This window comes from Heterocephalus glaber, unplaced genomic scaffold (assembly GCF_053883595.1).
Source record: "Heterocephalus glaber isolate CG9 unplaced genomic scaffold, H.glaber_assembly_v1.0 deba00001449, whole genome shotgun sequence".
Lineage (NCBI taxonomy): Eukaryota > Metazoa > Chordata > Mammalia > Rodentia > Bathyergidae > Heterocephalus > Heterocephalus glaber.
This window is the reverse complement of record NW_028258300.1, coordinates 1,012,066-1,024,672: the sequence shown is the minus strand read 5'-3', so window position 1 is coordinate 1,024,672 and position 12,607 is coordinate 1,012,066. Positions and strand designations below refer to the sequence as shown.

Sequence of the window (12,607 nt, the reverse complement as noted above, 5' to 3'; positions counted from 1 at the left end):
AGAAAATGGTGGTACTTAGAGGAAATTTTAGGTGATAAAATACAAAAGAATGAGTTCAAGTGCCACAAGTTTGTTTTAATTAAGAAATGAATTAATCACCTCGACTTGTGGGTTTCCTCTGTTCTACAGATTCAACAAATTCCAGTGACAACATCTACACAATGATTAATCCGGTGCCGCCCGGAGGCAGCCGGTCCAACGTAAGTCTGCTTTCTAGTAATTTACATATCAGATCCCATAACAAATCATAATTAACTTCATCAGCTGAGGGGAAAGCAAGTTTAATTGATTTCAGCCATTTGTTACCAAAGATGAATAAAATAAACCGTCAGAAAAGTGATTAACTCTTGGGCAACCCACTGCCAGTTTCATGGCTGGCAGAGGTGGCAGAGCAGGAGAAAGCACGTGAGGGCTCTGGTCTCCTCGCTGGCAGCTCTGCCAACCTGAGCGATCCCTTCCTGGTCTCCAGGCTGATTCCCTGTGTGTGGAGCAAAGGGTAGAGAGCCCTGCAGGAGAGTCTGGGTCCTGCCTACCTGGTGTTGCTGCCATGAGTCATCTCCGGGACCCCTGTGCCCAGCAGCTGCGCCTCTTCCTGGGCCATGCTCCTCCCCTCTGACTCCCACTTGGCCCTGAGCCCACGGGGTGACCTGCCTGTGTGGCCTCACCACCTCCCTGGCTGGCTAGGAGTTCTCAGGCGCAAATCATACCGTGTGCTAAGGCTGGAGTATGGCTGCCCATGCCGCAGCCTGCACACCGCCTCCTGGAGCCCTCCTTGGACCCTATCTCTGGCCTGTTGACTTCACCAGGGTCTCATGGCCAGGAAGTGCTGTCGGACACTTTCTGTTCCTCACCTTTCTCCTGGGAAGCCAGCACCTCCCATCACCCCAGCCTCATCAACTCTTCCTGGGATTGTAGCACCTAAAGCTCTATATCGAGAGGAATCTCAGGGCACAAAATGTCCTGGGTCTTGGCAGCAGATGCAGAACGTTGAGTAGAAAAGCATAAGACCCATACAGAAGGCCCAAAGACAGAAGAGAGAACACTGTTTTTTGTTTGGTTTGGTTTTTTGGGGTTTTTTTTTTTTTGTTTGGTTGGTTTTTTTGCTGTTCCGGGGATTGAACTCAGGACCTTGCACTTGCGAGGCAGGTGTGGCGCCACTGAGTTAAATCCCTGGCCCTATTTTTTGTTTTTTGGAGACAGGGTCTCACTATATAGTTCAGGCTGACCTTGAACTCACTGTGTAGCTGGGCTGGTCTCAAACGCACAGCAATCCTCCTGCCTCAGCCTCCCAAGTGAGAACACTCTTTTCATTGCTAGATGGACACAGCACATATTATCTGCCTCTCATGGTCACTGTCACCATTTTTGCACTGAGCACAGATGCTGGCATTCTTGCCTTGTGCAGTAGCCCGAGGGCCACTCCTTAGTGTGCCGTAGTCATGGACATCATTAAGAGTCCCCTCTGCCTGCCACAGACTCCCACATGCACTTGGTGTTGAGATAGTACTGGTTTCATTGTTAGCATTGTGAGTATTCTGACTGGGTTTCTAAAAGCTCAGATCATGAAAAAGAGCACGATGACTATGTGCACCAGCATGACCCAGCATCATTGGAAAAGAAAGCAAAGTGACCGTGTTATTTCAGTGACAATAGGAAGGACACACACAACTGGATTACAGCAGAAGAAAACCCAAACAGTACAGAGAGTGGAAAAGACTTTGGGATTAGGCGTGGCTGCGCGAGAGATGGGGAAGCACACACAGTCACATCATTCTGAATCCGGTGCTTGTTAGCTCAGTGGTTCTGCCACCTGCCTCGCAAGCATAAGGTCCCGAGTTCGATCCCCGGTACCAAAAAAAAAGGAGCTACTGGATTGGCTTGGGTGCACCCTGGAATGAACCCTGGTATCATCTCGCTCCCTGATTGCTCTGTGAACTGAGAAGGTTACATTTCCTGATTCAGTGGTGGCATCGAAAGTTCTGTGTGTGCACCAAAGACGGGATTTTTTTTTTTTTTTTTTGGTACTGGGGATTGAACTCGGGACCCTGTGCTTTCTAGGCAGGTGCTAGAACCACTGAGCTAAATCCCCGGCCCAATAGTATGCATTTTTTTTTTTCTGGTACTGGGGATCAAACTCGGCTCCTTGCCTTTGCAGGGCAGGCAGCGGAACCACTGAACTAAATCCCCGGCCCCGAAGAGGGGAATTTTGTTAGCGGATATGTTGGCCCTGTGTGGAGAGCGGGTCTGTCTCTTCTCACCAGCAGTACAGCAATGATGCCTCAGACCAAATGGGCATGTGACAGACTGCGGAGTGGCCAAGGCAGAGCACATGCCTAGCGTGGCTGAGATGCTGGGTTTAGTCCCCAGGACCACTGGACAGAAAAAAATCCACTTCCTGCTAGGTCTTAGTACAGTGATTTAAAAACTGGAGTTTTAAATAATACCGATTTCTGTAACGAGTTTAGTGAAACTGCAGAAAACAGAAGATTATTGTTCTCTTCCCCAAACACAAACTAGGCATTGCTCATGTATCTGCATATTTGGCAGAATACAGAGTTAATTTTGGCAGTTTCATTTAGCCTGTAAGTTTCTTGCCATCAGAAATGAAAATACCTTACCTGCTAAAGTTTTGTACACCTTGTACCTAACACTGCCCCAAAGGGGGCTATGATCTGCCTACCTGTGATACCAGGTATGTTAATGAAAGTTTTTGGTCACTTTTTAAAGTTTTTTTTTTTGGGGGGGTAAATATTTGCAGTACATAATGACTATATTCTTCATGGAGAGTGGGTATGTGTATAACCCATCTTGATTCCCTCTACTTCCTCTTCCCTTTTTTTCCCTCTCTTATCGTCCATCTCTTGGTTCTTCTGGGTCACTTTTCAGTGTTCTCAAATCATGCAGAAGAACTTAATGAGTTTTTTGACCTCACAGAAATGGAAAACGTCTCCCACAGGCCCATTGGGTGAGTGTCATTGTTGCTGCCGTAGAAAAGGTGTTAAAATGTGGGCCTGCTAAAAAACCCATATTCATTAAATTGTGAGCCAAGCAGGGTGTCCATGTCCATCTCTGCTGTGGAAATGGACATGAGAATGGAGATGGAGTTGCAGCGAAAGAGGGGTGTGCCCTGTTCCTCCAGGGCTGTGTGCTTGTCGTGAGAGAGGCCGCCAGGAGCCCCCTGAGTTGTTCACTGTTGGGTGGAGGTTGCAGCGGAACCACACACTGCAGAAATAGTGACTTGTTCTTTGGGAATGAGGCTGCTTGAGAACTCAAAGGGTAGCCAAGTTAAGCAGGACTTTCTCACTTTCTTTATTAAAACATTATAAACTTACTCGGACTCCACCTTGTATCTTCCAAGTCCCTTATCTCTGTGCTTTGAAACCATTCTTCCTTAGAAACAGAAGTATCATTTCCGTGATCTCCATCCTGTGCACTTCGTAGTGCGTGCAGATGCTGGGCAACGTAGCAGGGTGGGTCCATCTGAGGACTCATAGCTACAGAGGCCCTGACTGGTGAGCAGTCCAGAGCCAGCCTAGAGCCTGCAGTGTAGACTCTCGAGGAGCTGGAAGCCACCACTGTGCACGTGCACCATCTGTGCGCATGAGTGAGGCCTTGAGTGCTCCAAGTAGAGTGGAGAGTAGGGCTCTCCATCCCATAGGACGTGAGAAGCAGTGTGGGGTGCTTTGTAAGCGCAGAGCAGCACAGCGAATGAATTTACCTTTGACTGCTCAGTTTTCCCGCTTCGCTGCATAAGAGGATGTCCTGTGGGCTATGGGGCGGTTAGAGTAGTCACACTGGGAAAAGCAGCAGAGCCAGAACTTGCTACTGTATCATGGGGCAGAAAGAACGGGTGAATGACTGTATCCATGGATGGAAACATACAGGTGTTGAAGTTTACTCACGGGTATCATTTATTTAACTAGTCCTATTACTAATTGCTACTGTTAATAGCATTTATGTAACAATAATAAATGTTCTGGGACAACTGGATATTCCTGTGCAGGCATAGGAGATTGGACCTATTTGCTGACATGAGTCCACAAAAATGAGCTCAAAGTAGATTATAGACCTACATGTCAGGGCTAAAACTATAAAGCACCTAAAATGTAGAAAGAGATCTTCATGACCCGGATGAAGCAACGCTGCCTTAGATGTAACACTGAAAGCACAAGTAATGCAAGAAAAAAGTGGGCAAGTTGGATGTGTGTCAAAAGGATACAAACAAGTTAAAAAAGATTGGTGGCACACACCTGTGGTCCCATCTACTTGCTGTGGGGGCTGAAGCAGGAGGATCTCTTGAGTCCAAGTTTGAGACCAGCTTGGGCAACATAGCAAGACCCTGTCTCCAGAAAAAGAAAGTTAGTTGAATAGACAACCCATGGGATGGAAAAAAATATTTGTAAGTCACATATATGAGAAGGAATTTGAACCCAAAATATATAAAGAACTCAAGAATAAAGACAGTCCAGTTAAAAATGGAACAAGCATCTAAACAGATTTCTCTTCCTAGATACACAAATAGGCTCATGCACGAAAGGGTACTGTCATCGTTAGTCATCAGGAATGCTTCATACCCTCTGGGATGGCTGAAGTCAAAAAGACAGATACTGACTGGTGGGAGGCGGGTGGAGAAGCCAGAGACTTTACACACTGTTCACAGGGCTGTCGAGGTGCAGCTGCCAGGGAGTCTCTGGCGTCCAAGGCAGTGTAAGCATGGAGTCCCATGTGACCCGGCACCAGGACCGCTGGTTGTCTCACAGAAAGAAAGGAGTGTTTGCCACACAGTGACTCACATAGGAGCGACCATGGTGGCGCTCACAGTAGCCCGAAGTGCAGACCACCAGACCGTACCATCAGCTGGTGACTGGATAGGTAAAATGTGCCGTGCCCATGCTGTGGACTCATTTGTCTGTAAGAAGCAGTAAATAACTGATTACTGTAGTGGCAAGGATGAACCTTGGAAACTTGCTGAGTGAAAAGAGCCAGCCGCAAAGGTCACATGGTTCCCTTTATATCCAGTGTCCAGAATAAACATTCACAGAGACAGAAAGTGGATTACTGGTTCCTTAAGCTGGGGTTGGAGGGGAGCTGAGGAATAACTGCTAATGCTCACAGGATTTCTTGGGGTGATGGAAATGTTCTAAAATTGTGATGGGATACACAGGTCCATAAATATACTAAAAACCACTGAATTGTATGCTTTAAATGGACCAGTTGTGAGTTATATCTCAATACCACTGTTCACATAACACAATTTCCAAATACCCTTTTACGTACTTAAATAATGACGTGTGTTTGTGTTAAGTAATAGCATGTCTAGAAGTATATTATGTTGGAGTGTTTTGTGGTTTTGTTTTTTGGTCTAGCACGGCTGTCCTGGGTTGGCTTCCTAAAAGTGCTCACCCTCCACCCTGTGTGGCTTGGGTTTGTTGCCTGATGGCCCAGTACACATCAAAGCTGGAGAGTGGCCGGACGCTGCTCCCGAGTCACATGTGGGTGGGAGGTGGCCCCTGCCGTGACATCGCAGTCCGGCCTGACCCTGCTCTCTCCATGTCCTTCTCTGCTCTGCCACTCCATGCTGCCACCTGTACGTAGCCTTCTGCATGTGCAGGACCCTGGGAGTGCCTTCCGTGACCACTCTGCCTGACCATGCTCCTAGTTATGCTGATGCTCTTCTCCCCATCCTGTGGCCTGGCGCAGGGGCTGTCCCATGGGGCAGTTGGGTACCTGGGGCAGAGGCACAGGTGTGATGGCTCCATGTCCTCAGCGCATAGCCCAGGCCATGTGCCCAATTCCTTCAGCAGATCCCACCTCCAGGGTGCAGCACCAGGCCTCACTCTCCAGTGGCCCGCTTCCCTGCCCAGCCTCCCAAATGGTGGTGTGGGATGGGACCTCTCTGGCCTTCGGTTGCTGCCTTTATGAATAGGCTTGGTCGTTCTGGGCAGGGCTGGGGAGAGGCTCTGCCTTACCCCCTAGCCCATGCCCCAGCTTTCCACCCTGCTTCCTGCTGCCCCTGCACTGACTCGTTCCAACACCTGCTTGTGTGCATCTCTGGCCAGGCACTTGGTCCAGGGATGGGGATGCAGGTGGCGCTGGTTGAGAGCTGCCTCTGTGGAGTGGGAGGCTGACAGCCAGTCCCTTTCCCTGTCTGGGTTGGGTGCCTTAGGAGGCCCATAGGAGTGAGCACCTGTGCTCTTCTCCCCAGGGGCTGAGGTGAGGAGCCTGCTCCAGCTTCCTGGGCACACAGTTCCCACCAGAACAGAGGCACCTGAGGCAGGACACGGTGCCCAGGCCCTCACAGGTGCTGGCCTGGCTTTGGTGACCGATTCACTGTACCCACTGAGCCATGCTCTATGCTTCTCCCTCAGTTTCCGATGGGTCCTGGCTCGGATGGCCCGATGGGAGGCATGGGCGGCATGGAGCCACACCACATGAACGGATCCTTAGGTAAGGCAGCCCCACCCTGCCCAGCAGCCGTCTCTGTCCTCAGCTCTTGGCGGAGCTGGGCCTGCCTGGGTCTTGACCTTGGCCGGACACAGGGCAAGGTCCTGAGAGAAAGATGATAGCCAGCTAGGAAGTTCCCTACAGAGTGTGGGATTCAGGGGGAAGGGCTTGGTCCTCCCCAAGGAGCCCAGGGATGGAGGGGTCCTCCGAGGGTGCTAGAGGAGAGAGCAAGAAACTAAACAGGATTCTTCTTCCCTTCCAGGGTCAGGTGACATAGATGGACTTCCAAAAGTGAGTGTGTGCCCCGTGTCTGCTCCTGGCAGTGCCCCCTGTCTGTAGGACAGGCTGTGGGGGATCCAGAGACTTACCCTCTGTGCTCTCTCCACAGAATTCTCCTAACAACATAAGTGGCATTAGCAATCCTCCAGGCACCCCTCGGGACGACAGCGAGCTGGGAGGGAACTTCCTTCACTCCTTCCAGAATGACAATGTAAGCGCCTCCACCCCTCATGCTCCTCTTCCCTGGGGGGACTCTGCCCAGCAAGCCAGGGGCCTTGTGGCCACAGCCTGCCCGCCTGGCCTGGGCAGCTCTGCTGTAGGCTTTTCACCCTGGTGGTTTTTCCACGCCTCGCACAGAGCCTGGCCCTTGCTTCCAAGTCTCCCTGGTGGCAGCACTTCTGAGCACCACGTGCAGGCCGGACGCCCTGGGCTGAGAGGGGCACCATGGCCCTGGGAGTGAAGCTCACATCTCCAGGGATTTTGGCTGGCTCCCCATGCTGGGTGCTGCCTGCTTTTCCATCCGCTTTTCTGCAGTGGGCTGCTCTGCATGCTCATTTGAAACGCAGCGTTTGAGAGCCCAGGTCCCTGCAGTCCCAGTTTCCAGAAGGTGTGACTCGGGGAAGAGCTGGGGAGGTCACATTGCTGCCATTGCTCCTGACAGGGGCCCAGGTTGGTCGGCCAGGTGGCCCTGAGCTTCCACCTCCGTGCCCTCATCCTGAGCCTCCCAGCCACTGGTCCACCAAGTGCCGTCCTGTGCTCAGCCTATCCTCTTGAGCTCTGTGCCACCTATGGCCTGCTCACAGTGTCTCCATCCTCTGCTTCTCTCCAGTATTCTCCAAGCATGACGATGAGTGTGTGACCCCCTTCTCCAGGAAGCTGAGAGAGCCAGCCTTGCAGGCGGGAAGATGCCAGAAATTATGCAAGAAGTGAGGTGTCATTACCAGGAGCTGGGGGAGGGCGTCTCCCAAATCTTCTCAACCCTCTCCTCCACGTCCCCACCTTTTCCAATTTTAATTTCATACAATAAAAAAGCTGAACTTTTTATTCCATAAAACATGAAGGACAAAACTCAAAAATATATTTCAAGTCAATGACCTGGAAAATCCCACCCCCTGCCCTTTCCCAAAAGGACCTTTTCTGTACATGACACTTTTGTTGTTGTTTTTTGTTTGTTTGGGGTTTTACCGTTGCTGGGATTTTTTTTTTTTTAATTTGTTTTCAGGGGGGATTTTTTTGGGAAAAATTTTTACAAATGGAAGCTTCTAGCAAGCTCCTACTCCAGTCAACTTCTTTGCTTTCTTTTAAAAAAAAAAAAAAAAAGAAAAGGAGAAAAGGCAAAAAAAAAAAAAAAAAAAGAAGAAAAGAACCACAGGCCCTGCTATCTATCTGTCCCCCAAGCCCTGCCGCCAGGAAAGCTAGTCTAGGTGTAAGATGTCACACTGTCTTTGTAGCCATCTAAAAATAATAATGAACTGGACAGTTTACAATCTATAGTTTCTTTGGAAAAACCTTTTGGGGAAAGAAACGAAAGGAAGTCCACCCTTCTCCACTTGGGGATTTTGGTTTGTGGGACAGGCGAGGGTGGACAGGAACCTGCTTTGTGTGGCTTGGCTGGCGACAACAACACACCTGGACCCAGCCCATCGTGTGGCCAGCGGGGGCCAGGCCCCCCCGACCCCCTCCAGGATTCCTGCGCGGCCGAGCCGCTGTGACCGGCGCATGCACTGTGTCCCCAGGACTGCTTCCTCTTCCTCCTGGGCCTCCCTCCTGGCCACCCACATCTCCAGGCCCTCAGCCCCACCCCGTCTTCCCAGCGAGAATCCTGCCTGCTGGGTGGTGGCCTGGAGCAGAGTAGGAGAGGCCACCACTGACAGGATGGCTATGACCTGGGACTTGGAAACCGGACCTCTGCGTTCTGGGCCTGTGATCTTGTATCGTCGCTGCGGCAGGGTGGGCTGGAATTTGGGTTTTCTTTTTCTTTTTTTTCTTTGTCCCCCCTCTTTATTCATCCTCCTTTTTTCAAAGATAGGCTGTTGACCAGAATTGCTCTGTAAATGCTTGGAACTGGATGGAAGACTTTGGCATAGCTGTGGGGGGGTGGGGGGAGCACCACAAACCAGATGTGATGTTTCCGGTCCTGTTTTTATTTTTCAAAAATCAATGAACCCGACGGTGGAGCCTGTCCCCACCTAGGAGGGGTGACTCATGACACCTCACCCCCATGGAAACCTTTGTCTTGCCCTGGAAGACACCGAATTCTTTGTACATTTACACTCCCCTCTCCTCCTCCCCTCCCGCGTAGCTGGTCTTTGTTTTATTACCGCCCCTTTCTGATCCATGTATATCATATTATGTGAGATACCATCTGCCTGAAAAAAGACCTTGTGCGGATTATTGGGAACATTGTAGCTGTTTCTGTGTTTTTTCTTACCTTGTAGTCTGGTTCTGAATTATGAGAGGAAAAAAAAGTAATTATGATACATTGTAGTTTGTGTACGATATATGTTGATAACGTTTTATTAAAGGGACATCTTTTTTCCGCAGCCCTTGCCGACATGCTTGGGGAACGCGGGCTGGAGTTTACTGTGTGAACACAGAAGCCGAGGTGACTCTTTGGACACCAAGTGTTTGTTCCTGGCAGGGACAAGATTCCACTTTTTGTTTCTGGCATCTGCCTTCTCCCTGGGCAAACTTGGTCTGCATTTTTATGAAGTCACTGGCCTCTGGGGGCAGTGTGCTGGGAGGGGGGACATTGGTCTCACTTCAAATAGTCGGGGGCCTGCTAAGAGCCAGGTTCCATTTCTCAAGTCTTGCAAAATTTACCGTTCTGTCTCCTGCCCCCACCCCCATGCTAGGGTCTGAAACCAGGGCCTTCGTGTTGAGCTACATTCCCATGACTACCCCCCTTAATTTTTAAATTTTGGTACAGTGTCTCACAAAGTTGCCCAGTCTGGGTTTGAACTTGGCATCTTCCTGCCTCACGCTCCCAGAATGCAGAGACTACAGGTGTGCGCCACCATGCCCAGCTGTTTCTGGAAGTAGAAAAAGGTTCCCATGCCATGTTTTCTATGCGAGTCAAGGGGGTCGGGATGGCCCTGTGGTGCTGACCACCCTGCCTTTCCCCCACAGGCAGCACTCTGCTTCACAAAGACCCCTGGCTGGGGAACCTGGTGTGTACAGGACTGTGGGGTTGATGGGAGGGTCCTCAGATACGGGGCTGCTGGGAGGCTAAGTTCTTCTTTACTTTCATGGCAATGGAGAGCCCTTGAAGGATTTTGAGAGGAGCACAGACTAACCTGAATTTTAAGAGAACTTACTGGGTCCTTGCAGCAGGAGTTGGGCCGACAGGAGCTGGGCCATGGGGGCACTGGCCCCGGGCAATGAGGGGCCCCCTGGAAGAAGCCCCACCTGCCACTTGGGTCCACCACTGGCCCCATTCCCTTCACAGCACAGCCCCAGTGAGGACTGTTCGGGGTTGGCAGGACTGGTGCTTTCCCCAAGGGTCCTCACTGCCCAGCCCGGCCTAAGAGATGCAAGGCAGCCAGGGGTCTGCACTGAGCCAGCAAGAGCACCGTGAAGGAGGGAGTCCTGCTAGGCCTTGCTCAAGCAAGGACTTCAGCTCACACGGGCAGAGTGGAAGAGCCCGGCCCATAGCTCCTGCAAGGTCCAGCACAGCCACCGCTTCCCTCCTGGTCCTTAGTGTCCACGAGGCCTCTAATTCCAGGGCAGTGGCCAGCCTGAGCCCCAGCAGGAAGGGCCCCTCCTGCCCTATCCCCACCCTGCCAGGAAAGGAGAGCCAAAGGCAGGTGGGGTGCTGCTACTGAGACACAGCCAAAAAGGCTTCTGCTGGGGCTGTGGCCACTCAGCCTGCCTCCCTGAGTGACCATGAGAAACCCCACTCCAGCCTCCATGGTGACACTGGGGGCATCGCTTCGATTCCACACTGCAGAAGGCGGGCCCCAGGATACCTCAGAGCCTCTTGGGGCGGAGGCCTGGTCTTGGATACAGAGACCGAGCTGGAAGGGAGGAGGAGCTAAACAGTGCAGGTACAGCTGGCTCAGCCCCTTTCAGCTCCTCCCTGGAGTGGCAGTGTACAGCTCTCTACTGCAAGGGGCTACAGGCAGCTGGCCCTGCTCTTGCCAAGGCTGGGCCGACTGGACCCACACACGGGCTTAGCACTGGGGCTGCAGTGGGAAGGAACCATGTGGAGGCAGGGATGCTGAAAAGTAAAGGTCCATTGTGCCCTGCACTGGCACTTCCTCCTGTGGACCCCTGGTCCTTGGCAGCTGCCGACTGGATGTTCAGGCACCTCTTGGATTCCCTGCCAGTGCACAAGCTCTCATTTCTGACCCTCCACAGACTGTTCCTTCTCTCCTGCAGTCCTCATGGGCTGGCTGAGCACCTCTTGGTGTAGCACAAGGAATGCAATGTGCAGACCTGGAAGGATGGTGATGCCCTTCACAGAGGCAGCAGCAGGGAGAGATATGTTTGGGCAAGTAAACTGAGGCACTGACTAGATCTCCAGCAAAGTCAGGTGGGCAGGTCTAGGCTGGGAGGATCACTGCATCTGGTGGCACTGGGTGGCCCCAGAAGGCTCGGATCACCTAAGTGAATGGCTGGGCCCTCAGGCTCTGTAATCAGAAGCCTGGGAAACTGGCCAAAGGAAAGCCAGACAGCCAGGTGCCCAGGGACCAAGTGGAGCAAAGTGGTGTAGAGAGGCGGGGCCTTAGCTGTGAGGAGCCGAGTCTACAGCCCCAGGGCCAGGTCCGCGCTCACCATCCTTCATGGGCCTCTCCTGCCCCAACTATGCACAGCCCTGGAGTTTTGCCCACCCAGGGCTTTGGCCTTACCGAGCCCTTCCAGGTTGCCCTGTGGAACCCAGCTCAGATGCCCCTTTCAGAAAGCCTTGTAGGCTGGGGCACCTCCTGGGTCCTCAGTGAAGTGTCTGCCTCCTCTAAGGCAGGGACTGTGCCTGAGTTGTCTTTGTCCCCAGAATCACGCAGCCCTGGGCCTGGCTCTTGTAGCTGCTCCAAGCATCCCTCAGAGTAATAATTAGTCACCCCGAGACATGCTCAAGTACAACCCTCCCCCCAACACATGCTGTCACTGTGGGCAGACATGCTCCTGGGGGAGGGACCATGGCTCCTTGTTCTGGCTGTCTAGATCCCAGCATGAGCAGAGAGCAGGTACAGGACTTCTAAAATGGCCAAGAGTGGTTGCTCTGCCCCTCAAGGTCTGCCTGCAGCAGCCCTGACCTGTTCTTGGGCTCTAGTGTGGCCTTGCTGGGGAGGAGACTCATGGGTGACCATGGCAGAGTGTCCAGAGCAGGGAGGAGCCGGCTGTGCTCCATGTGCCTCCAAACAGAATCACTCGGACCTCGCATGGGTCCTTAGAGCCTCGCACCTACCAGGCCACTGAGACTTTCCTGATTCGAGGTGGCTTATGTGGCATCAGCAGGAAGTTGTGTGAAGATAAACAGGAAGCCAAGGTGCCTGGCGTGGCCACATGGCATCTGGCCAGGACCTGATGACACCAGAACAGACAGACCCAGGTGCTCAGCTCATCAACCAGGAAAAGAGAGATATGCACCCTGAATATTCTGCTCAGATCTCCACAGGCACCGTGGTACGCTGAATGATGCATGCAGTCCCATAAGAGCTTGGCGCCATGCGAAGCATCTGCCATGAGGCAGACACATTCTTAAAAACACGGGAGGTCACATTAGTCCTAGTTTCAGGTGAAGAAACTGAAACTCAGACTGAGCGCTCCCAGGTCATGATGTGGGTTAGGGCAGGGCTGGCCTTAGGCTGAGGCAGGACAGACTCCACAGTCTGCAGCTGTGCAGGGGCAATGTGGCACCATACCTTCCATCAATAGACTCCAG

At 52.0% G+C, this 12,607-nt stretch overlaps 1 protein-coding gene across 10 annotated transcripts in view; it reads left to right on the top strand.

Moving 5' to 3' along the window:
- Positions 1–9,266, top strand: part of Ssbp3 (single stranded DNA binding protein 3) — a 152,383-nt gene extending 143,117 nt beyond the window's left edge. For all 10 annotated transcript variants that reach the window (XM_004874635.3, XM_021252070.2, XM_021252072.2 and 7 more), the window contains 5 exons: positions 130–200; positions 6,369–6,447; positions 6,707–6,735; positions 6,833–6,934; positions 7,553–9,266. In XM_004874635.3, coding sequence (XP_004874692.1) covers positions 130–200; positions 6,369–6,447; positions 6,707–6,735; positions 6,833–6,934; positions 7,553–7,582 — 311 coding nt within the window. In that variant the 3' untranslated portion in view covers positions 7,583–9,266. The remainder of the gene's footprint in view (positions 1–129; positions 201–6,368; positions 6,448–6,706; positions 6,736–6,832; positions 6,935–7,552) is intronic.
- The last annotated feature ends 3,341 nt before the right edge of the window (positions 9,267–12,607 follow it).